Here is a 26,501-nt window from a genome sequence, read left to right on the forward strand (position 1 = left end):
ATGAACACCACAGCCCTGTTTTCTATACAAATATATACATACATGAAATTTGGGGACATTAGTAAAAGGTGTCTTTGGCCTTATCTGTAATATTTTAACATTATACAAGAAAAATACATCTATGCATTATTTGTATAGTTACTTTTAAATCTAAGTTAAAAAGAAGCACTCTAAATGTGTAGAAATAAAAGCTTGATGACTTTGGGTTGGCTTTCTAGCCCCACGATTTAAAACCAATACACATCACTATGGGTGTTTATAGACATCAAAATTTAGAGCAGAGAGGCATAGATGCCTGCTTGCTCTCTAGCATGGTGTAATCGACTCTGCAATCTCAAAAAATGAAAAACTCATTTTCAGTTTAGAGCTCAAAATGTGACTGAATTGAGTAATTTAAAACCATGGTATCACGCCTGTAATCCCAGCACTTTGGGAGGCCGAGGTGGGTGGATCACCCGAGGTCAGGAGTTCCAGACCATCCTGGCTGACATGGTGAAACCCCATCTCTACTAAAAATACAAAAATTAGCTGAGCGTGGTGGCGGGCACCTGTAATGCCAGCTACTTGGGAGGCTGAGGCAGGAGAATCGCTCGAACCTGGGAGGCGGAGGTTGCAGTGAGCCAAGATTGTGCCACTGCACTCCAGCCTGGGCCACAAGACCAAAACTCCGTCTGAAACAAACAAACAAACAAACAAACACGGTGGGCTGGGCATGGTGGCTCATTCCTGTAATCTCACCACTTTGGGAGACTGAGGAAGGAGGATCGCTTGAGCCCAGGAGTTTGAGACCAGCCTGGGCAAAATGGCGAGACCCTGTCTCTACAAAAAAAAAAAAAAAAAAAAAGAAAAATTAGCTAGGTGTGCTGGTGCACCTGTGGTTCTAGCTACTCAGGAGGATCACCTGAGCCCAGGAGGTCAATGCAGCAGTGAGCTGTGTCCACAGTGCTGCACTTCAGCCTGGTCAACAGAGTGAGACCATGTCTCAATAGAAAAAAAGAAAAGCCAAGGTAAATAAACTAGCACCTGTTATATGGCAGGAAATCAATGAAACATTTTCACTGAACCATCTCTATCTGCATATCCAGTTGTTCTTTTCAAACTACAGTCTTATGTTGCTAATTACATACTAAACATTCCATTTGAACATTACAAACTCCACTAGCATGTCTTGCATCTCTTCCTGTAGACACCAGCTTCCCCTCCAAACCCTTCCATCTTTCCCAGCAGAAACACTATTAAGGATCCATGTGCACAGTTCTTGTGCAGTTTACAAAAGGCCTCTGTGCCATTAAATCCATACAAGTTCCCCCAAGAGATAAGTGGGGAATGTTTTATCTCCACTTTACAGATGAGAGGCATTTGCTCAAAGTCACGTTGCAAATAAGAGATGGCTCCAGGACAGGCATAAGTAAGTGCAAGCAAATGCATGAGTCCCTTGAGCACTGAAGGGCTATAATCACCCACTACCAAATATTTCTTTTCCACTTGGGCCCAAACTTAAGGTATTTGCTGTGCTCAGAGAAACTTCCACTGTGAAGTGCTCTGAAAAAGTTCACCCTTCTTTGGGAGAATTTAAACATCTAAGGGCACCTCTACAAGCTGGACTTTGCATTTTCATTACTTCGCAAGATTTTTATTAGGTCTGTGCTCCACTCCCAGAATAGTGTAAGACTGCAGGGGAGGCAAAGAGCCCTCGGCAGTGAATAATACTTGGGCTCTGCTCTCAGGATACTGATTTAGAGGAGAGACTAGGACATGTGCAATGTGACCAATATCAGTATTTGATTAGGTACAAAAACAAGTTAAGTCTTTCTGGAGGATGTCCTCTGGGCTATTAAGTATGGCTCTAACATCCATGCTCCTCACAAAATACATGGAATTCCAGTAGAGTAACAGCACCCCTCACCCACACACCCCAGCTCTACATAATACATACTCACATGATAAAATAATGGTTTGTTTCTGTAACTTAGTTTGTGTAGCAGAAGTCACTATTTACAGTTACTCATTTTTTGTAACAAATAAAATAGTTAACGTTAATTGCAAATGCAGTTCGAGTAACACTTAGCCTTGAATAATGTCATGCTAACATGACAAAACCTCCTCAAACAAGGTAAGAGTTTGGGCCAGCCACAGTGGCTCACACCTGTAATCCCAGAACTTTGGGAGGCCGAGGCAAGAGGATTGCTTGAGGCAAGGAATTCAAGACAAGCCCAGGTAACATAGTGAAACACCATCTCTACAGAAAATAAAAGCTGGATGTGGTGGCATGCACCTGTAGTCCCAGTTACTTGGGAGGCTGAGGTAGGACAATCATTTGAGCCCAGGAGTTCGAGCCAACAGTGAGCCATGACTGTGCCACTGTACTCTAGCCTGGGTGACAGAGGAGATTCTATCCAAAAAAAAAAAAAAAACTGGTCTTGGATTCAAGTAAACCTGGCTCAAATATAAGTTTCGCCACTTCCTAGCTGGTGACTCTGGGTACCCTTGGGCAAGGTACTGCATCTCCCTAAGCCTCAGTTTCCTCCCATGTAAACTGGAGATAATAAATGGATCTGTTTCTTAAAGACATTAAGAAAGCTAAATAAGCCTAAGAAATAAAGAAAGCCTCAGGTGGATCACCTGAAGTCAGGAGTTTGAGATCAGTCTGGCCAACATGGCCAAACCCCATTGTGTTAAACAAAAATTAGCCGGTCATGGTGGTGGGCGCCTGTAATCCTAGTGATTCAGGAGGCTGAGGCAGGAGAATCGCTTGAACCCAGGAGGCGGAGGTTGCAGTGAGCTGAGATCATGCCATTGCACTCCAGCCTGGCCAACAAGAGCAAAACTCCATCTCAAAAAAAAAAAAAAAAAAAAAAAAATTAGAAAGCCTTACACCGAGTAAACTCTCAACAAATAGTAACAATGAACTATTAAGAATGTTCATCTTTGAGTAATTTAGTTAACTAGGGTGACAGGTTAATATTGATCATTAGCTTCATGTTGAACATTCCCAGAAGCTAAATCCCCTGTGAAAGGCACAGGACTATAAATCAGTGGAGTGGGGGTGTTGTAATTGCCCAGCAATGTGCAAATAATTCCCCTTAAAACCTGGGCAACATTTCAGACTTATTATTATCTATTCAGGACACTAACTCCTAGTGACTGTTAGGAGCAAAAGATGACTCATTCTTATAACATATATATATGTTAAAAATATATATATGGGTAAGACAGTATTTTACTCTTAGATCTGAAATACGGCTCCACTGGGAGGCTAGAGAAAAAGGTATGTAGAATACTTGCCAGGATTAAAATCTTGTGTATTAGTAATGAAGATTTTTTAATTACTTGCATGTTTTAACCAGCTGTTAAAAATAAACATTGCAAATTACTGCTGATAAATCCCCTGCTGGTTGAAAGACACTTGCCTGGATCACTTTGCTACATGCAATTTCTTTGTAGTGAACTAGATTTGGCCTCCGTCATAATTACTCGAGTTCAATGAACTCAAGTAATTATGAACTCAACTTGAGTTCAATGAGTTCCTGGTGTGCCCAGTTTCTAAAATACAGAAGGGTAACATGGCATGAATTTGCACAGCTTAGAGATACCATGGACTGGATGACTCTATTTCTGGTTTGATTTTCAATAGCAAAAGGCTGTTTTATACTAAAAGATCAGGTAACCAGGCACAAGAAGATGTGTTGCCAAAGAATCCCTTTGGCTCAAGAAAAAGAGGCTCTAGGTTGGCTGGAAAAGTCAGCACTGGGATGTGGCAGTGCTTGTCAGTGTCAGCAAAGAACTGGGTCCTGCATAAAGGAGCAGGTGGAGGGGGGTCACTTGAATCCAAGGCCCTTTGGCAAGTCCCATCTCCCCTTTCATTCATTCAGCAAAGTTGTACTGAGCACCTGCTTTAGCAAAGCACTGCAAAGGGAAGAGCCAAGCAGAAGTCAGGAGCCTCTCAGCATCTTGCATGGGAGCCAGTGTTTAGTATCTGGCAGCAGTGTTCACCTCCTTGTTGAAAGATAAGAAACACCTGGAGTGCAGATTGCCAACCAACACAAACTTTCTCAATCAGAAGCATCAGGAAAGAGTTTGGAGTCTGTATATCGGGGTAAAATAGACGTAAGGAGTTCCTGAAATCATTGGTTCTGATCATTCCGCTGCCCCTCTGCTTTTCTGGTTGTTACAGTGAAAGGACCAATTCCAGAGCTTCCTACTCTGCCATTTTACATGATGTCACCCTTCTGGAGTCTGCATTTTAAATTTAGGCCTTGAATGTTCTTATTGGCTCAGGCTGGGAGTCTCAGGTGTAAAAGAAGCAATAACTGGGGAATCAGCTGTAATCTCACATAAGAGACCACCTGGCTGATAAGTGCATTCACCCAGTCAACAAGCATTTATTGGGCATATGAAGGGTATAGAAGCAGAAAAACAGACATGGTTCCTGCTCTCATGGTGCGTTTATGTTCTGGGGAGCAAATCATTTCATCAATTTTCATATAAAACAAGAGTTTGAACTACACTGCTTAAAGGTATGTTGGGTCCAAATATACATGATTTGAATAAACATAATTCAAATAAACATGATTCTAGAAAAGGAAATCAATCTCATTTTGTAAGAAAAACTCCAGCAAATGTTAAATTACCCAGGGACCAAAAGACGCCCCCCGTTTGAAAGAAAGAGGGCACAGAGGTGAGTGGAGAGGCTGCCTTTGGAAACCACGGGGTAAGATCACCTGTACCCAGGAGTGGACTGTGGACATGGCACACCAGGACATGCTGCGATTCCTGGAGAAAAATCGAACTTAAAGGACCTTAAGCAGAAAAGAAAATGAACTGAGACTCACGTGAGATGATGATCTGGAATGATGAGCGTCCAGCAGGCAGCGTTACGGAACCCCAGTGTAGTCACCAGGACCTCCTCCCTCTCCATTTTTTGGCTCTTCTTAACACACAGCTGGACCCAGCAGCCCAAACATCATCAGCACTCAATCCTCTCCTTCAGGTAGGAGGACCCTGAAGAGGAACAGCACCAAGCACCTGTCCTCCCCAGAGAAGCAATCCTAGCAGAAAGGATTTCTCTAAACCTGCTCTGGGAGAAAGGGTGAAAGGACGACGCTGACTGGCCCATTGTGGCCCAATGACTGCGGCCGAAGGATGGAAGTCTTGTGAGTGGTCAGGCCTGCATATGGAGGTCAGCCCCATGAAAGGGCTGGGAGGGACTTTTTGTCATCAAAATGTGCATGGGGTATCATTCTCTAAAGTGAGAGATGCTGGTGAACAGCACACAACCTGGTGTGCCATCTCTAAGCAAGAGATGCTGGTGAAAATTTTAATAACCTTGCTGGTGCTGGCTTCCAAGGCCAGCCAGCAGGGGCACCAGTGGCACTATAATGATGTCTAACTGGGTCAGAGCTGGGGCGTGGTATTCTGCAGGCAACTTCTTCCCTGTCTTTGTAAGGCTGGGTGAACCGGAGATTTGGAAAGCAATACAAGGTAGAAGCAGCCCCAACAATCTATGACAAAGCAACACTTGCCTCTTTTATACACCATGTTAGGTGGTTGAGGAAAATAAAACATTTTCTTGAAAAGAATCCCTAGGCCTATTCCCTAGGCTTGAGAAACACCACAGCATAAGTAATTCGGTGCCAGAATGAGTTATTTGACCCTCCACTAACTGTTACTGCTCGTAATGTGGCACTGTCTGCCCCTGTCACCAGAAACAGCACTGAGGACATCCAACAAGTATTTCCAACAGGCTTTCCAGACCCCGCTTCCTTTTTGCAGGTGGGAAGAGTTTGGGCATTACCTTTAGGTTCCAATACAGGGCGCTTTGTTGCTCACATATCCTTCCTTCATTGCGACCCTCCATCAACCATACGGATAACCTCCCACACACTCCTCAGAAGCCACGGGTGAGGTAGCAGTGCTGGATGGCTTCTGCCCAGACCTCTGAGAGCATCCCCAAGTGCACAAGTGTGAGCATAATTTTATTGTGTTAGGCAGGGTTGAGTGATTCGATTTAAGGTTGAGGCAAGGTGAGGGCAGCTGGGAATCCTAGAACTAATGGAATTTCTTCACTGCAGCGTCTCCTGACCATAGAAGGGAAGAGGAGCTCCCTTTCAGGAAACAGACTAAGTCTTTTAAAGTGGTGAGTTTTCAGCTGAGATGTGGAGGGAGCACAAATCACTTGGCCCACATTCCTCCCCCATTCTCTGACCACCTTATAGCATTAATACCCCACCAGATCATACAGACAATGACTTCCCTTACTTACTAGACCTCATCTAATCTTGACTTAGTTACCACAATTCTAGCCAAATAGGTTGGCTATTTTCCCCAGTCTCCAAAAGATTAGAAACAGTGAGTTATCTGTGTGCTAGAAAAGAGTGTTCATCCATAGCAGATGGGAAAACAGCATTCATTGGACAAACTCACTGAACGCCTGCACTGTGCCAGGTATTAGGAGTATAGCAGTAAGCAAGACAAAGTTCCCATCCTCATAGAGCTAACAGGCATTAAACAAATAACCGTACAAATGTTTACAGTTATAAGCAATGCTATAAAAGAAAGGCAGGAAGCTATGAGAGGCCTGTAGCATCATTTGTAACAGGAGGACCAATCCTAAATTGCTGGGCTCAGGGAAGGCCTCTAGAAGGAGACTTAACAAGAGACACGAAATAACATTATTCAGGCCAAAAGGAGGAGCAGGGAGCCTGAGAAGCTTGGAGTCTAGGAACCTAAAAAAGGTCAGTGTAATTGGGGCAGAGAAGGCAGAATAATGTGGGATAAAGTTAGAGAGATAGGCAAGGGGCCAGTTCAGACAAGGCCTCTTGGTCACCTTAAAGATTCTCGACCTAAGGAAAGTTTTCAGCAGAGAAGTGACAAAACAGTTGCACCTTTATAGACTCTCATGGCTAGGCATGTGGAGAATGGACTGAAGGAAGGCGGGTATGGATATGGGTGGAAGAGCAAATGGGCTACTATTGGAATTTATGGGAGAGAAGGTACACCTATACCTTGGACAGTTTTAAGGCATGATTACAAGTAAAAATCAACTGACTTAAACATGGGTTAGGTGTGTCAAGTTTAGGAGAGGCAGGGGTCAGGGATTATCCCATATCTCTGGGATGGGAAATTCAGCACGTAGTGGAGATATTTACTAAGGAAGGGAGCCCTGTAAGAATTTGGGGTGGGAGAGGATTATGAATTCCACTTTGGCTACACTGGCTGACAGGTGCATGTGGGACATCCACGTGGAGTTGTGGAAGTACTTAGATATGAGTCTGGAGCCCAGGAGTGGTAGGGAACTATACATCTAATACATATTTGGGCCGGGAGATGGAAATGGAGGCCATGGGCTTAGGTGAGCTCACCTAGGGAGAAAGTATGGTATTAGAACAGGGCCAAGGAATGAGCACTGAGAAAATCTATCTTTTTAGGCTGGAGTGGGACACAGTAACAGAATTGGGGAGATACGGAAGCAGGAATGTAGTAGTCAGGTTCCACATTGGCCTCCAATGACACCACCTCCTGGTATTCATGTCCTTGTGTAGTCTCCTCCCACACTGAATACGGCTAACCTGTGTAAACACACGAGACTGTGGAAACGACAGTGCATGGCTGTGGCTGTTGAGTATAAAGTCTTTTTAAGATCTCAGAAAGGCCTGATGTGGCACCCCAGAGAGCTGTTCAGACAGTAAGGCTTCTAAGAAGCACAGTGTATTGTCCCTTGGCAGTCTGAGCAGAAGCTCACAGTGGAGGACTTACCTCAGAGATTTGTGGGTGTGGCTTTTGTGAGTGAACTGCAATAAGACTCAGGTGACACATTCAAAATAATGTTCCCAGTACCACTGCCAGCTTGAATGGAAAGGGATATAGTGCAAAATGTTAACACAGCCGTTGGGCCCCTAAAATCCTTCTGGCAGGAAGCAGGCAGAGAAAGCTATGTAGCTGGAAATATGGGCAACCTTTCATGGAAAAGGAAGGATGACTCACATGGGGCCAAGAGCTCAGCCTCCAAGACCGCCTTTGACCATCTCCGTCTTCCAGTATAATACGGAAATACCTTTGTGTATTTCCTTCCCCTACTGAATAGGATTGACCTGCATAACCAATGTACTGTGGAATGACACTGTGACATTTGAGGCCAAGTCATAAAAGACAATGCAGCTTCCACCCTGCTGTCTTGGATGACCTGCTCTGGGGATGAGGATATTCAGGCAGTTCTAGAACAATACATGGCAGGTGCTCATATGCGTTAACCCCAGGCTAATGCAAAAGCTTCTTTATGACAGAAAAGACTCCAAACACGTTTTCCTAAAAACAATCACTACCATCACCTCATACTGATGTTGCAATTTATATTAAAAGTACTTTCACCACATCTTGCTTTATGCTCCCAGTGAACCCTATGAGGTGGGTGGGTTTATAGAAAGGGCAAATGCAGTCAGTCCCAGCTCCCAAGTGAGGAAGCTAAGTTCTAAAGGGCTTCTGTTCCTTGGTTAAGGCCACACACGATATTCATGGTGTCGGTATTCTGACATCAAGTTCAGAGCTTTTCTGAAAATATCCAGGCAGCATTCAACAGGGATTGCTCGTCTATTTGTATGTTACAGGTACTCTCAAGAGTAACTCTAGCAGAACTTTCCACAGTAATGTGTCCCCCTTGTAATGTTCCCATACTATCCTTTCTGTAGCTGGAGCCATGGACAGACATGGACTCTGTCTTCTTTCCACTTGGATTCCTATGCAACAGTGTAACTGGATCATCTGTAACAGTCTGTGGGTGGCCAGACAGTGCTGCCACTGTTCAATACATTCCTCACTGGAAGCTGTCTTCAGAGATCCAGACTTCTTCCCAGTAAGAAAACCCGTCTATGAGTTTAGAGCTCTGCTTCATTTTTAAACTAAAAATGGCATCAGCTTGATTGACTCCCTTAATCATCAGATTTTTAGTTGCTTCCTTTTGGCCTTCTCAGAGGCCTAAACTTTACAAATAGAGTATATCCAAATACACTTGTTGCAGGCTCTGAGGGCACACCCAAAGACATTGCAGAAAGTCCGGTAGCAATAGTCCTCTAAAGAGAACACTGAGGAAGAAAGCCCTCATAAGGAATGTACCATGACAATTTTGATAAAAAGAATGGCTATGTGTGTTGAGGAGCACTTTGTATGCTTGAATTTAATCCTCAAAAGAATCCTATGAGGTAGAATAAAGGCCTAAACATCAAACATTACCATGTGTTCACATAGGCATAATGCCCTGCTATCACAAAGGGCAAAAGTTAACACCTAAAACGTACCCTGTGAATAGCTAATGCCTCTCCAGCAACAGCCACCATCCCCTCGAGGATTGCTCTGTTAGGGATCTGGGCCAATTTGGTGTTTTTCACACGCTTTCAAGCCTGATAGTGTTTTGCCATTCCCACATCAGTCAGAGGTTTTAGGTAGATGCAGAGTGCATAAAATGGAAATAAGTATATCTTGCCTTCTAAGAAATTCAAGACAGGCATCTCCAACTCAACTAAGCCTACTTCTATGGCTCCAAACTGACTTCTGTTGTACCCACCTAAAACAGAAGGACATAACAAATCAAATTTCAAACTCATCTCTGCTTCTTTTTTTTCATTCCATCTGGATTAGTGCAAGGAAATGAGACATAAAGATTCAATCCAAGAACCTATTCTTAAGTAGCAATTTGAAGAGCCGATGTTTGGCACCAGATCTCACTGTACACCTTTTAAAACCCATGTTTCTTGAGAACCATCTCAGCCAACTGTGATCACCTTATTTCTGGTCCCTCCTTCACAGTGACAGAATCACAGAAGAAGGCAGCCACATGAGAACTGCTATAAACAGGAGGAAGACCAATAGCCCATCCCAAACAAAACGCTCTGAGTCACGACTTCCAGAACTTCTGCCATGACCATGGGCTTTAAACCATTCCACTGCTTCCTGGAGGTCAAATGGCTGAGCCTTATAACCTAGCTCTTTCTTGGCTTTCTCTAAGCTAAAATAATGCGTGACACCAGTTTTGTAAACTTCAGTGCGAGTGAGGAAGGGCTGGAAGTTGTAGAGTCGACCCAAAATGAAGTGAACCATCTCTGTTAGAAAAGCAAAGCAGTAGACCAAGGTCAATGGCAGGCGGGTAGATGGGAATGTGTAGCCCAGGCCCTCAACCAGAGGCCGGAAGAACTCAAAGTTGTTCACGGGTCTGCCATCTGAGATGAAGTAGGGCTGCCCAGAGGCGATATGGCCCTTGTCAGCTCTCAGGGCTTCTGAGGCCAGAATGTGAGCCTGCACCAAGTTATCCACGTGGACAAACTCAACCAGGCTCCTGGGGTCCCCGTAGACAAACTTGAACAGACCCTTCTCGATGTAGCTGACTATTCTGGGAAGGTGTCTTTGTTCTCCAGGCCCATAGATGCCAGCTGGCCTCAGAGCGCAGGTTCTTAAGACACCGTTGCCTCTGTCCAGGGGTGTACCATTCGCCTCCAGCACCTTCTGCTCTGCAATTGACTTTGTCCGAGAGTAGTGATCAGGGTGGAGGTGAAGAGGCAGGTAGGGCAGAGATTCATCCCCATTTCTGATAACTTGACCTCCAAAGATGACATTGAAAGTGCTGGTGTAAACTAACCTGGGCACCCTTCTCCTTTGGCAAGCCTGGAGGATGTTGTCTGTGCCCCTGATGTTGACTTCTTCGATCAGATTTCGATTGAGTTGCTCCCGCCCTGACATACCATAAGAGGCAATATGGAACACACAAGTGACGTCTGCATCCTGGAAGGCTTTCTCTACGTCAGACAGGTGGCGGATGTCTCCTTGTATAAACTTGATTCCTTCTGGAATGGTTTGAGCAGGGCTGCTGATGTCAAACAGAATCACATGGACTCCCTTTTGGTTCAGGGCACAGCCCAGGCTGAAATAAGAAACAGTAAACATTGAATCAAGTCACTCTTAAGCTGTGCCTAGGGGAACTGTATAAAGTAATTTACCAATCAAGGTGGGGCTGATCCAAGTCTTCTTGGCTCATCCTGAGCCCCTCACTATGCATGTTCCTTGGTGCAAGGCTCACTTCTTCAAATTTTCAAAAGTGAGAATCCTCTCATCTACTTAAATTACAAAGAGAGAGGCTTTATCTTCAAAGAATGGTGGCATTTTTCCCCCTTGGTTCTAGGGCCCACTATCTATTCTTTGGAATATTTGTGAATAATAACACAACTGTGAAAAAACAGCTATGATTTAAAATTGTTTTTGGTAATGTGAATAGTCACCCTCCCAATTTAATGGCTTTATAAATAATTTTTCTTTAAGTGAAATATACCTGTAGTTCTCAGCTGCAATGTCTGAGCAGTGGGCAACACAGATCATTTCTGGTTTGACATTATACAAACAAGTAAAAGTCTGCTCTGTTGTCAGAGTTGAAAGCTTCTGGCAACTACCAGTAAAATAATTTCATGTGTATATTTTATAGATACACTTACCGAAAACCAAAATAGCCACTTCCTCCTGTAATGAGGACAGTTCCCTTTTGAGATCTTTTGGGGTCCATATGTGGCAGTCAAAAGATAACTGGACCTGTAAGAAAGAAGTATGCATCACTGTTACTGATCCAAATGCAAATGTCATTCTCCCTAATTTTGACCTAACAAAAACAAAAAGTCAATATGCTGTAGTAGAATGAAAAGGTAAGGCCTGGGTCTAGTCACAGCTGTGTCATTTAGCTACTTTCCCTTCAGTTCCTGGGCTTCAAATTTCTCCCGACGTAACATGGGGACAGTAATACCTGCTCTGCCCACCTGAAAAGGTTAATGTGGAGGTTAAATAAGAGAATGTACTTGGCAGTGCTTTGAGAGCCACAAAAAACGTTTCAAACCTAAGGCATTATTGTTAATTCTTGAAAATGATTAGAGCCTTTTTGAAAATAATTGATTCAAATTTGGTAGGAAGAGGCATTTCCCTCCCACGCATCAGAAAATTAGAGAGCACTCTAAAGAAAGCTCCCAACATCTTTTCTTTAAAATTTCGCACTGCAGCATGGTTTAATACTGCTTTATTATGGGGACTTAAAAAAATACATATATGGGGAAAAACTCCTTTATGTAGCAAACCATGCCCCACCTCCCCCACCGCAAATCTTGCAAGTACTTAAAGTACAAGTGCTCAGTGCCTTTGGGGATCCCACTTCTCTCTCCCTCTTCTGTGGCCCTCCCCGCATTTCTTTCAAGGTTCCAAGGCCCCTTTCTCCCAAAAACAAAACAAAATAAGCAAAAACTAAGACACCCAACTCCTTCCATGTAAGAGGGAGAGAGGCCAGGCGCGGTGGCTCAAGCCTGTAATCCCAGTACTTTGGGAGGCCGAGGCAGGCAGATCATGAGGTCAGGAGATCGAGGCCACCCTGGTTAACACGGTGAAACCCCCTCTCTACTAAAAATACAAAAAATTAGCCGGGCGTGGTGGCGGGCACCTGTAGTCCCAGCTACTCGGGAGGCTGAGGCAGGAGAATGGCGTGAACCCAGGAGGCAGAGCTTGCAGTGAGCCGAGATTGCGCCACTGCACTCTAGCCTGGGCGACAGAGCAAGACTCCATCTCAAAAAAAAAAAAAAAAAGAACAGGAAGCACACAGGTCCTCAAAGGCACTGGGTGCGTGCACATACACACACACACACACGTGCTCAAGTCAACAGAGACACTCAGAGGTGTGGTTAGGCATGAAGACTGCAAGCAATCAAGAGCCCTACCATTTCTCTTTCCCAGCCAGGCACCCACTACACCATGTAAGTAGACTACAACATGGAAGAGTGTGGAGACAGGAGGGAAGCGGGAGCAGCAGAGGTTAGGGCTATGCAGGATGAAGAGCTTGTATGGCAGAGAGGCTATGAGTGTGAAGTCAGTGTACATGCACAAAGAAAGAAAAAATATGGGGGACAGGAATACACAGTGAAGACATCTCGCCTCCGCCCTTAAATGGTTATGTGATCTTGGCCAAGACACTTCTCTAGACTTCACTTTTCTCTTCTGTCTGGTTGTGTGTTGTGCTATGTTACACGAATGCTAAAGTTTCTAAAAAGGCAGCATGGTACAGTGGAAATAATAACAACAAACACATACCTAGTGCTTACTACCAGGGCCAGGCAGCATGCTAAGTGCTTTATGTATATGTTAGCCATTTAATCCTTTTAATAATCTTATCAGGAAAGTACTATTAGATCTTGTTTTTCAGCTGAGAATTACCATAGAGACAGTAAATAAACTTGCCCAAGCTTACCTGGATTCACACCTGATGGCAGTTTGGCCCCAGGAGCCTGCACTCTTAACCACTAAAACACAGTCTTAAATGAAAAGAGAATGGACTTTGGGGTCCACTTACCAGTTGTGTGATTTTGGACTGTGTGTTTACCCCATGTGTTAAACACTCTGAACCTGCTGCTTCATCTAAAAGTGGAGCTGATAATGAGCCTGCCTGAAGACTGCATGGGATAATGTGCAAAAAATGTCCAACAAAACACCTGACACCGTATGGGCACTCCACAGATGTCATTCCTTGAGCTCCCCTTTTTTCACACTCCAGAGTTTAGAGATCCAACTATTTTATTACATTTCCACATGACGTGACTACATCTCTCAAAAGCACAGGGTTACAAAGAATTTCGTCAGTTCTTCTGAATACCTGTGTGAGTGTATGAGACTGCCAATGAAGCGAATCAGATCACTCATACAGAATCAGTCAGGGTGACAAGTGAAGACAAGGTTCAGCAAGTGACTGTCTCTGTGGCTTGAGAGTATGGAGAAGAGTAAGAAATACTAGGGAAACTGAGCAAAATGGGGCAGAGGATGGCTGATGAGTTCCCAAGGTTCCATTAAGCAAATGCCACGGTTGTGCTTTCAAGAAAATTCATGAAGAATGAACGTGCCAGCACTCCCTCAATGTACCTAACAGTGACCTTGTGATTCTATTGTTTTCTGAGTGCAGAACACTCCCATTTGGATTTAGAGTAGTCATAAAACCAAATGCAGTCAATTCTGTTCTTTAGTGTACTCACAACCCTTCATGACGAACGCTATTTCCCAACACAGTAGACATCAGTTACTGATATTTCAACACAGACTTCCCACGTTCACCTCCATGACCTGGTCACAATTTCCCACTCTTCTGCTACTGGCACTCTGTGCTCCAACTGTACAGACTTTCCTTATCTTGAAGATGCTGAGCTCATTAGGCCTCCTGTTCTCACTTCAGTGTGACACATCGTGCACTAGGTCCTTTTCTGGCAGCTTCTTTCTCAATATTTAGGTCTGCTGACAAGTCCTCAGAGAGGCTTCTCTGATCACCCTAGCTAACACAGCTGCCTGTACCCTAAATGTTGGTTTGTTTTCTTCATGGAACACTTTTCTATCTATCAAAACTATTTACTTTTTATTTTTGATCTCCTTCCCACAGAATGTTAAGTTCTATGAGAACTGAGGTCTTCTGCCTTCTGGGGTGTCCCTACTAGAATCCAGAACATAGTAGATGCTCAATAAATATTTGTTGAATCTATGGATTATTCTGAACACCCTAAAATACATCCAATTCAGTAAAATTGTGATGGGCACAAATTACCCAGGGCTCTGCAGTGTCTAAGAGCTGCTGTTCTGCAAGACATTAATACTGCCATTTTAACAATAACATATCTCCTAAAAAGTGCCGGCTTATGAAATGAAAGATACAAACCCAAACGAGACAGAGGTCCTGCTTTCCAGAGCTTACAAATAAGAAAGAGGCTTCTACACACACCAAAAGGAAAAGGCAAAAAAGATGAAAATAAGGTTACTGTTATAATGTTGGTATAAACAAAGTGCAGTGGGAAATCAAGGTGAGGGGTGGGGAGACTGATTCTGACAGGGCACATCAGGAAGAGATCATGGGACAGTGAGCTTTAGTGCTACAGCGCCCATGGGAGGATCTAGGTAGGCTGAAAGGAGGGTTATCACAGGTGGGGGTGTACCACGAATAAATGGATCAGATGCAGGCAAGGCTGTGCTGGGCAGCTAACATGGTGAGTCCACCACGGCTGGTGTGCAAACTGAAGCATGGAGCTGATGCTTGAGGGTGAAAAGACAGCCTGGGATGAGCCTGGAGACAGGCTTCTGTCCCCTTCCATGAAGTTAGAATCCCATTCTCTTTTTTTTTTTTGAGACAAGGTCTCACTCTGTTGCCCAGGCTAGAGTGCAGAGGTGTGACCACAGCTCACTGCAACTTTGATTTCCTGGCCTCAAGCGATCCTCCTACCTCAGCATCCTGAGTAGCTGGGACTACAGGTGTGTGCCATGATGCCTGGCTAATTGAATTCCATTCTGCAGACAACACAAGCCGTTGTAGGTTTACAGCAATGAACTGTTGGGGCCACCTTGGTACTTGTGAAAGAGAAGGCTTCCCCTGGAGGAGGAAATGGGCCAGGGTCCAGGTAAGGGAGATGTGGCTCTAGACTGGAGGGTTACCAGTGAGGACAAAAGGCTAGTGTGCTCAGGTGAAATCAGGGTGAGGGCTGGTGAACAACTGCAGGAGGTGGCAGTGTGCTGCACCCAGATGATGTTTTGAGGAAGCTGATGTCATTAATTGAAACGGTAGGTTTTGGAAATGTTCTTGTCTGGTTGAAAGTTTTGACAAACAGGATGCCAGATAACAATTTAAGATCTTCTTAATATCTCTGTAAGAATTCCACCATAAGGAATTCTGAAAATGGACAAGGCCTTCAAAAACCCAATTAAAAAATTCCAACGGAAATACCTATCTTTAATTAGTCTTTGGTTTTAAAATTACACATTCCAGTCCAGTCACAAGACCATAGGTCAATCATGGTTCATGTGCATATTAATCAAGTAAGGAACATACAACTTTGGATTATTAATGCTTCAGAAACCTGCCAGGCCTAGTGATGCTACTCCATTACCTTCCAACTAGTTTCAGAATGATCTGAGGCAAAAACTTGTGTAACTGACCTGATCAGGGGGGTCAGAAGAGAAAGGTGAGGAAAAATTAATAACTTAACAAGATAAACAGCAAGGAAAAAGCTTATCCACCAGGCCAGTAAAGCCTTCACAGGATGGTAGCCATCTGCTGCACTGCTGGGAGCCGCCTCCTCCCTTCCTGATCCCCAACATTGATAAGCACAGAAAAATCTCAGCAAACGCATTTTGCAGACCCGCCCCCACCCAAAATTCTCACGAATGCTAAGCCAGAAGGGAGAAAAGAGAATATACAGTTGTTCTTCAACCAGCTGCCTGATTTTCATCTACTCTGTGGCTTCTGTTTTATTAATTAGTTTCTATCTGATTCCTTCTAGGGCTGGGCACTCAGACCTGCCTTTATAATGGCAAGTGCTTGAAGGTCCTTCCAAAATGTGGCTTTGTTCAGTAATTGCTCTCCCCTGGTGGGGAGGGCCACATCTGACCTGAGCAGTCATTTTACTGGATACAGGTTAAAGTTAAGCACATGATCAAGAAAAAAAAAAAACTTAATTACAAACAGGAAAAAAAAAATTAAATTTAAAATCCACCTGACCTCTTGAGAAGGTAAAGTGAGGGTAATAATGTTGACATCTCAAGGGAAGTTATGAGAAAAAACTAATAGAAGATGACTGGGAGTACTTTACATTTTAAAAGACCTAATTAAATGCTAAAGATCAGAAATAAGAACCTTTGATTATGCACACAGTTCCTTCATCCCTATGAGTTCAAGATGACTGTGCTACTTGCCCTCTGGTATCATAATGCAATATAGAAATATGGGTGTCATTAGCATTTCACCAATAGAAAGTATGGAACAGCGAGAATTTAAGACTGTTACCATAAAAATAAAAAAACTGTATTTACTTTAAGAGAGATAAAAAATATCTCCAAGTAGTATAACCCCATGATTACGTGTTTTAAATCACTGTACAAGTGCTGACCGGAGGTAAAAGGTAACTGTATTCTTATTATATTGAGATCTGGCAAATATATTGATACTAGAGGGCTTATGAAATGGTGCTGTTCAAATTCCATGAATAATCTGAAAATTATCTACTTGTGTTTAATATAAGGAAGTCAAAACAATAAAAATAAATATGCAGTTAGAGGGATAAGGAGAATAATTCTGATACAGATAAAAGAGATGTGACATATAAAATTCAAAAGGGGCTGGGTGCAGTGGCTCACGCCTATAATTCCAGCACTTTGGAGGGCTGAGGTGGGTGGATCACTTGAGGTCAGGAGTTTGAGACCAGCTGGGCCAACATGGTGAAACTCTGTCTCTACTAAAAACAGAAAAAATTAGCCAGGCATGGTGACGCACACCTGTAATCTCAGCTACTAAGAAGGTTGAGGCAGGAGAATTGCTTGAACCTGGGAGATGGAGGTTGCAGTGAGCGGAGATTGCACCACTACATTCCAGTCTAGGCGACAGAGCGAGATTCCATCTCAAAAAAAAAAAACAAAAAACCAAAAAAAACCCAAAGGCCAAACACACCTGGGAAGAAAATTACCTAAGGGCATAGAGTTAAGTAAAAACCAGTATACTTGTAATAGATACGGGTATTTATGCAGGGTTTTGAATATAACTAGTTAGCAGGACAGCTGTCTGTAATTCAGGGTCATCACCTGAGGTGTTTCAAATCTTGTTCGGCTACCTAAACTTCTGCCTAGATATCTGTGGCACAAATGCCTTGCAATTCCTCACAATGCTGATGACAAAAGAAATGAAATAATTTGGTAACTGGCATTTCCCATCTGTTCCCCAAGCTACAGTATAAATGCCATGTGAGCACAGACTGGCAATATCTGTAGGGACAAGGAATATCTAGCAGATTGTAGACCCAGTAAATATAAATGGGGTGAACATTTTGCAAGCTCTTCAAATGCCTCTTTCTGTCCTATCTGCAAGGAGTACTACACTTGTACTTTCTTCTTCACTAGGTCAGCAGTTTGCCACGTCTATAAATTGAAGTAATATCAAGTAATTGAATTAATATCAAGTAACTGAAGTAATATCAACTGCCACTTATTAAGCACTTACTCTGTGCCAGGCATTGTGCAATACTCTGTCTGTGAATTATTTCACAACCCTCTCAGATGAGTACTAATTTGTTAATTCCATTTTACAGATGAGAAAACTGAAGCTCAGAGACAGAAAGTGCCTAACTCCAAGTCCTACAGGTAGCAAATGGTAGAGCAGGGATCTGTACCAATAACCCAGGTGCATCTGACTCTACAGTTCATCTTAACGCAGCAGCACTTGAGGCTGTGCAGAGCCCCTACCTGAAGTGCTGGGTACTGACTTGAGTCCTGTGAGGGCTTTCACTGTTAACAATTCTGCAACCTCATTGCGGTTCCTGCAGTTCCCAGACAAAATGAATGGAGGTGGCCCATCTTCTCCCATGTGGCTCAGGTAGCAGTGATGAAGGGTTAAGACTCCCAGTTTGGAAATCTGGGCATTAGACTTGGCTCTTCCACCAATTCCCTGTGTGACCCTAGGCAATTCACTGAACCTCTGTTTCCTCCTCCCTAAAATAAAAACAGCAACAACCATGGCTACACTTATTATTTATTATGGGTTACGCAGTGATATGGTTTGGCCATGTCTCCACCCAAGTCTCCTGTTGAATTGTAGCTCCCGTAAGTCCCACATGTCCTGGGAGGGAACTGGTAGGAGGTAATGGAATCATGGGGGTGGGTCTTTCCTGTGCTGTTCTCATGATAGTAAGTCCCACAAGATCTGATGATTTTATGAAGGAAAATTCCCCTACACAAACTCTCTTGCCAGCCACCATGTAAGACGTGACTTTGCTCTTCCTTTGTCTTCTGCCATGATAATGAGGCCTCCCCAGCCATGTGGAACTGTAAGTCCATTAAACCACTTTCCATTATAAATTACCCAGTCTCAGGAATGTCTTTATTAGCAACATGAGAATGGACTAATACAGTAAATTGGTACCGGGTAGTGGGGTGCTACTGTAAAGATATCTGAAAATGTGGAAGTGACTTTGGAACTGGTTTACAGGCAAAGGCTGCAACAGTTTGGAGGGCTCAGAAGAAGACAGGAAGATGTGGGAAAGTTTGGAACCTCCTAGAGACTTGTTGAATGGCTTTGACCAAAATGCTGACAGTGATATAGACAATAAAGTCCAGGCTCAGGTGGTCTCAGAGATGAGGAACTTGTTGGGAACTGGAGCAAAAGTGACTCGTTATGTTTTAGCAAAGAGACTGACGGCATTTTGTCCTTGCCCTAGAGATCTGTGTAACTCAGAACTTCAGAGAGATGATTTAAGGTATCTGGGGTAAGAAATTTCTAAGCTGCAAAGCATTCAAGAGGAAGCAGAGTGTAAGTTTGAAAAATTTGCAGACTAATGATACAATAGAAAAGAAAAACCCATTTTCTGGGGAGAAATTCACGCTGGCTGCAGAAATTTGCCTAAGTACCAAGAAGCCAAATGCTAATCATCAAGACAATGGGGAAAATGTCTCCAGGGAATGTCAGAGACCTTCTTGGCAGCCCCTCCTATCACAGGTCCAGAAGTCTAGGAGGCAAAAGTGGTTTCCTGGGCTGGGTCCAGGGCCCTCTGCTCTATGCAGCCTAGAGACTTGGTGCTCTGCGTCCCAGCTGCTCCAGCTGTGGCTAAAACGGGCCAAGGTACAGCTCTAACTGTGGCTTCAGAGGGTGCAAACCCAAGCCTTGGCAACTTCCATGCGATGTTAAGCCTGTGGGTACACAGAAGTCAAGAAGTGAGGTTTGGAAACCTCTGCCTAGATTTCAGAGGATGTATGGAAACTCCTGTATGTCCAGGCAGAAGTTGGCTGCAGGGGTGGGGCCCTCATGGAGAACCACTGCTAGAGCAGCATGGAAGGGAAATGTGGGGTTGGAACCGCCCCACAGAGTCCCCACTGGGACACTGCCTAGTGGAGCTGTGAGAAGAGAGCTACCATCCCCCAGACCCCCGAATGGTAGATCCACCAACAGCTTGCACCGTGCACCTAGAAAAGCAGCAGACACTAAACGCCAGCCCTGGAAGCAGCCAAAAGTGGGGCTGTACCCTGTGAAACCACAGAGGTGGAGCTGCCCAAGACTATGGGAACCCACCTCTTGCATCAGTGTGACCTGGATATGGGACACGGAGCCAAAGGAGGTCATTTTGGAGCTTTAAGATTTGACTGCCCTGCTGGATTTTAGACTTGCATGGGGCCTGTAGCCCCTTCATTTTGGCCAATTCCTCCCTTTTGGAATGAGTGTATTTACCCAATACCTGTACCCCCATTGTATCTAGGAAGTAACTAACTTGCTTTTGATTTTACAGGCTCATAAGTGGAAGGGGCTTGCCTTGTCTCAGATGAGACTTTGGAGTGTGGACTTTTGAGTTAATGCTGAAATGAGTTAAGACTTTGTGGGACTGTTGGGAAGGCATGATTGGTTTTGAAATGTGAGGGCATGAGATTTGGGAGGGGCCAGGGGCGGAACGATATGGCTTGGCTGTGTCTCCACCCAAATCTCACCTTGAATTGTAGATCTCATAATTACCACATGTCCTGGGAGGGACCCAGTGGGAGGTAATTGAATCACAGGGGTGGGTTTTTCCCATGCCGTTCTCTTGATAGTGAATAAGTCTCACAAGATCTGATGGTTGTATAAAGGGGAGTTCCCCTACACAAGCTCTCTTGCCTGTCACCATATAAGACGTAAGACGTGACTTTGCTCCTCTTTTGCCTTCTGCCATGATTATGAGGCTTCCCCAGCCATGTGGAACTACGAGTCCATTAAACCTCTTTCCTTTATAAACTACCCAGTCTTGGGTATGTCTTTATTAGCAGCATGAAAATGGATTAATAAAGGCAGTTTAAAGGTTTAGCATTTAAGCCTCAGGACAATCGTCTGAGGTTGTTACTAGCATTATCATCAGCTTTCAGAAATGAGGAAAATAGATCAGAGGTTAGGAACCTTGCCCACAAATTATGCAGGTCATAAGGGGCTGGGCAGGGTTCAGGGCTTGAAGCCGGGTCTGTATGACTCTTAACCACCACGTGTAATGCCGCACACTAAGGCTGGGACAATACAGATTCACTTAGGTCATTATCTTATCACTGTGAAAGGAAAATAAATCTTGGGGCCCCAAAATCACTAAGCTAAAGGGAAAAGTCAAGCTGAGAACTGCTTAGGACAAACCTGCCTCCCATTCTATTCATATATCTCTGCTCACTGAAATAAAGGCATATCTGATTGCTTCCTTTGGAAAGGCTAATCAAACTGAAAATAATGCAACCATTTTTCTCTTACCTACCTATGACCTGGAAGCCCCCTCCCTGTTTCGCGTTGTCCCGCCTTTCCAGACTGAAAAAAATGTCCATGTTACACCTGTTCTTGTCTCATGTCTCCCTAAAATGTAGAAAACGAAACTGGGCTCTGACCACCTTAAGTATATGTCGTCAGGACTGCCTGAGGCTGTGTCATGGGTACATGTCTTCAACCTTGGGAAAATAAACTTTCTAAATGAACTGAGACCCGTCTCAGATTTTCAGGGCTCACTCCACCTCCACAATTTCTGTCACATCTGGTTCATCTGGTACTATGACTAGCCTATAAGGTTTTGTTTAAACCTACTTACCTTTTCCCAACAAATACATGCAGTTTAAATGGGAACCTGTCACTGCCACTTTAAGTGGGAAACCAGAACCAAGTCATAAAGAGGAGGTAATCGTTCCCCCAAAGTGTGCAGAAAATCAAAGATAGGAATCAAGTATAGCCAGACACCTGTGGAAAATTCGGAGCTTGGGGCCCCGATGTCCTTAAAAACAAAAAATGCGGAGAGCCAGAGTTTGAGGCCTTGGCGACATTCTAGAAAGCCAAGCTGCGCCCAGTCCCCTGGGATCAGGAAGACACCTGAAAGGGGATGCTCCTTCCCGCCATCCTGCTCAGTCATTCACCACCGTCCCCCACCCCCGGGACCGCCACCTGTCGCGTTCCAGGCCAAGGCTGCCCAGGGTCCCCGCGGAAAGGCGGCGGCCCCCAACCCCAGCCCAGGCCCACTCACAGCTGCAGGAACAGGGGCACGGCAGACGGCTACAGCAGGCAGAGACGCCCAGGCCTCCTAGCTACCCACCGCCACAGCACGCGCGCCGCAGCCGTCGGACCTGCCTCCTGGAGCCACTTCCGGGACTCTCTAGGAAGCCTGGAGGTCTCGGCGTCTCTATGACGCGCAGGTGTCTCGTTCACCTTCACCGGCGTTGGGGTAGCAGGAGGTTCGCTTCATGAATTCCCCCACGTTCCCTGGCTGTGCGTTCCGCCGTGGCGGGAACGCTTTTAGGGCCACGTCTTCCCCCACGTCCCCCGTCTGTGCGTTCAGCCGTGGTGGGAACCCTGTTAGGGCCACGTCAACTTCTCTTCCCACCTCCAGTGTCTGCTTTTAGACTTTCACCTCCACCTTTGTTTATCCCCAAAGCCAAGCCCAGTGCCTGATAAATAGGCGCTCAGGTCAGCATTGCTTGGGTGGGTGGATGATGGAAAAGGCTCTACAGGGAGACAGAATAATCACTCTCCATGTATCTCTTTAAGTCTCTATTATCTCTGAGTTTCCGAATCTATGTGTACCCACAGGTTTTCCTGTGTCCCTAATTTTCCTTATTTCTCTTTGTTCTGGTCGCCAAGCAGGCAGTGATGCCAAGATTAATCTTTGTTGCTGAAGGAACCAAGGAATGCAGAAAGGAAAGTTGGCATCCTCACTCAAAGGTCTCCTTTTGAGGCCCATCTTTTGTCTCCTCATCATGAGTGTGGTTCTGTGGATAGTGGCAGACTGTACACGTGTATGGACATGCGTCCTGGAATGGACCCCTGGCTGGGGAGGATTTCATTTTAGTGTCTTTGAGGATGAAAGTTTTGACTTCATGTGCTGCTCTTGCCGATAGATCTGGTACCAAAGGCAGACTCAGAGAGGTTCATATCAATTGCATGATTTACTGCTCAGTTTTCACTAAGCACACACAGTCACAAGGACAAACTCAAGTCCTAGGATATAAAAATTAATGAAGGCCAGGTGAAGAAAGCAAGAAGTGCCAGTCCCTGGCACTGGCCTCTCTCATAGGATGCTCTGGCTTTCCTGCCTGTCTTGTCCTCACCTGTTATGCAGACATAAGTCATAGGAGACTTCTTGTGCTAAGCAGTCTTAAAGAACAGCTTTGCAGTGGCTGCTTAGGATACATAAAAATTAGAAGAAAAGAGGAAGAGTATTAAGGGGGCTGAGAGACCAGCTATATGCTCTTGAGACCAGCAGCTAAGGAAGAAAAGACCCACCGAGGAAGCAGTAAAGAAGATAGATTTCCTTTGGGGGATTACAGGATCCTCTGAGGGATACCCAGATTTAGGGTGTGTGGATAAACATGAGAAATGGTGAATTTAAATGTTAATATTCTTGTGCCACCACGGACTCTTTTAAAATATAATCAGGCAAGTTTTAAAGGAAAATTACAAACTCTATAATTGCTTCCTTAGCTTCCATCATAATTTAGTGAGTTGATTTTATAAAGGTCTGACCAAGAGATCTAAGATAGAGACGACTGGAGAAAGAAATTAACTTCAACGTGAGTTAGTATATCAGTGTTTGTTTAGTATTGTCTTACCCCAGTAATATATCCAGGCAGTGGATGCATCTCAGAAAGATCAGTTTCCTGTCACAATTCCTCACAGGTGTGCAGTATTTTATTTCTCACTTTGATCACAGTCCAATTCAGTCTGCAGGGAAGGGGAAGAGTGCTGTGCTCCACATAATCACTCAGGGACCCAGGCTTCCCCCGTTTGTTATGCCATCATGTTCAACTCTTGGCTGCCAAGGTCACTACAGAAGAGGAAGTAAGAGCTTGGCTTCCCCCCACACTTTCACTTAAAGTCTCCTGCATCCCCTTGAAATTCTTCAATCTCTTCACAGCACTTAGCGCATCTAAAATTATCTTGCATATTACTATAATGAAAGCTCCGTGAGTGCAGAGACCTGCTTGATTGATTGGTGTGTCTCCACTACCTACTATAGTGCCTGCCATAGAGGCAGAATTTTTTTTTTATTGGTGAATGAATCAGCAAATGAATATATATCACATTTCTGGTTGTCCCTGTTCAAAATCCTAGGCTTGCAAACGAGACCTTCTTTTGGCCCAGCTTGGATCAGAAATCACCTCTACCATTGTCAGCTGTGGCAAAAGGGCACAAGAACTGCTATAAACTGGGGTCATTTCTAAAGAATGGAAATTACTGTGAGCTTGGCAGGCACATGAGAACTTTGCTATCCAAAAGTGTGGATCAGTAACATCAACATCACCTGAGAGCTTTTTAGAAATGTTGGGTCTTGGATCCCATTCTAGGCTTAATAAATACAAATGTGTATTTAGCAAAATCCCTAGGTAATTCCTATGTATAGTAAAGGCTGATAAGCACTGCTCTAAAAGTGCTATGACTTAGTAGTAGTACCACTACAACTCTCTGAGGTGGGTAAGAGAGTCCTTGTAATAGTTCCACACTGCATCTGGAAATCAGGTGAGTTTAAGTGACTTACCCAAGGTCACAGAACTAGTAAATGACAGAGCTGTGATTAAAAGCCAAGGCTTCTGGCCGGGCGCTGTGGCTCACGCCTGTAATCCCAGCACTTTGGGAGGCTGAGGCGGGCGGATCACGAGGTCAGGAGATCAAGACCATCCTGGCTAACACAGTGAAACCCTGTCTCTACTAAACATACAAAAAATTAGCTGGGTGAGGTGGTGGGCACCTGTAGTCCCAGCTACTTGAGAGGCTGAGGCAGAAGAATGGCGTGAACCCAGGAGGCGGAGCTTGCAGTGAGCCGAGATCATGCCACTGCACTCCAGCCTGGGCGACAGAGTGAGACTCTGTCTCAAAAAAAAAAAAAAAAACAAAAGCCAAGGCTTCTGACTCCCATATCCTCCACATTCCATCTATTTCACCATGCAGCTCTCTCTCCTAGATAAACCTATTTCTTTCACTAATTAAAAAAAAAAATAGGGGAATGAACAGAAAAAAATTGAGCTATATTTAAACAGTGGTTAATGGTTTCAATAATTGATTTTAGAAAAGAAAACAAGCATTTATCACACGCGGTACATTTCATAAAATGGTTTTACCCATTACGTATTAAAGAACTTTCCAAGTAACATAATGTTTATATTTCATTTATTCAGCAATTAAGCAACTTAATATTCTTTTAGAAGCATTTATAGCACTTATTAAGAATTATCAAGCATACTATTTGGGTCAATGGTTTTTCTTTTTTCCCATTAAAAACTTTTGAAATAACTCATTATTGTTACCCTTGCCTCTCTCAGTACTGATTAAACTAAGTGTTTAAATAGTGCTGACTAAACCTACATGATATTGTGAACGTCCTGGCAAGGGCTCTGTGTTCAGTGCTGAAGCATTTGGGGCTCTCCTAGAAGGACACAAAGGACCCTTTGAGACAGTAAAACTTATATTTGCCACTTTCATGTCTCAGTGTTTTCAGGAATTGAGGAGTCAGGATACCAACTATGTTCATCAGGTCTCTTTGGGTTGCAAATCATAGAAATCAATCCCAATATAGATAAATCAAAAGTAGGGATGCTTGGCTCCTGTAACCGGAAGCTCAAAAGGTGGATCTAGTTGTTGAGCTTCAGACGTCATAGAGTCCTGTCTCCTTATCTCTTGGCTCTGGATAGAGAAAGGTTAGTATAGAACATGTCAGATGTGGTTTTCCCCAAAGAAGGGATTTTTGGCACACACCACATAACATCTCACTATGCCAATTAACAAAATGAGTTTGTGCTTTGTGAAAGATTGCCAGTTGTTACTCAAAATGTCTTTGCCTTCTTCCATAATAATAGTGTTTTACTTGCATATGACCATCCAGAATAAAAGCTCCACTTACCAGCTTCCCTTGCAGCTAGAAGTGCCCATGTGGCGAAGTTTTTGCCAAGATAATGTGAGTGGAAGTGATACATGCCATTTCCGGATCAAATGCTTAAAAGGAAATTCATTTCCCTCTTTTCTCCTCTCCTGTGGACTGACACTGAGATTTGACTCAGCTCCAGCCCTGTAGATGAAGATAGTACCCCTAGGAGATATTGGAGCAACAAGATAGAAGGAACCTGGGTCTTTGAATGACCTTGTGGAATACAACTGTCTCACTAGGTTCACCATTCTAGATTACCTATACTGTTATTTATGATACTATAGATTTTTAATAAAAATTTTTATGGAGATCATTGTAGATTCACACGCCATTATAAGAAATAATACAGAGAGCTCCTGCATATTCTTTGCTCAGTTTCCCCCAATGATAACATTTTGTGGAACTGTAGTATAATATCACAACCAAGATATTGACATGGATGCAGTTGATAGATCTTATTCAGATTTCCCGTTTTACTTGTACTCACTTGCATGTGTCTGTGTCTGTGTTTAGTTCTTTACAATGTTATTACATATGTTGGTTTCTGTATTAAGCCACTATGTTTTGAGGGTTTTTTTTTTTTTA

The 26,501-nt window shown here is 43.9% G+C and overlaps 1 protein-coding gene across 3 annotated transcripts; it reads right to left on the reverse strand.

Annotated features, from left to right (window-relative positions):
* Positions 1-8,333: 8,333 nt before the first annotated feature.
* On the reverse strand, positions 8,334-22,269 carry SDR42E1 (short chain dehydrogenase/reductase family 42E, member 1). 3 transcript variants are annotated; one of them, XM_054452860.2, is made up of 4 exons: positions 22,026-22,105; positions 18,265-18,510; positions 11,472-11,565; positions 8,334-10,906 (listed from the first exon to the last, which is right to left on the reverse strand). In XM_054452860.2, the coding sequence occupies exons 3-4, from the start codon at positions 11,537-11,539 to the stop codon at positions 9,793-9,795; spliced, it is 1,182 nt and encodes a 393-aa protein (XP_054308835.2). In that variant the 5' UTR covers positions 11,540-11,565; positions 18,265-18,510; positions 22,026-22,105; the 3' UTR covers positions 8,334-9,792. The 3 variants fall into 3 exon arrangements, with proteins under 3 accessions (XP_054308835.2, XP_063510202.1, XP_054308834.2); XM_063654132.1 differs by lacking the exon at positions 18,265-18,510 and having other exon boundaries at positions 22,095-22,269; XM_054452859.2 differs by lacking the exon at positions 18,265-18,510 and having other exon boundaries at positions 22,026-22,151.
* Positions 22,270-26,501: the final 4,232 nt, after the last annotated feature.

This window comes from Pongo pygmaeus, chromosome 18, assembly GCF_028885625.2.
Source record: "Pongo pygmaeus isolate AG05252 chromosome 18, NHGRI_mPonPyg2-v2.0_pri, whole genome shotgun sequence".
Lineage (NCBI taxonomy): Eukaryota > Metazoa > Chordata > Mammalia > Primates > Hominidae > Pongo > Pongo pygmaeus.

Coding starts and splice junctions, on each gene's coding strand:
- SDR42E1 (XM_063654132.1), bottom strand. CDS start 11,539: ATGGACCCCAAAAGATCTCAAAAGGGAACTGTCCTCATTACAGGAGGA. Junction 10,907..11,471: donor AGTGGCTATTTTGGTTTTCG/GTAAGTGTATCT, acceptor TTCTTATTTCAG/CCTGGGCTGTGCCCTGAACC.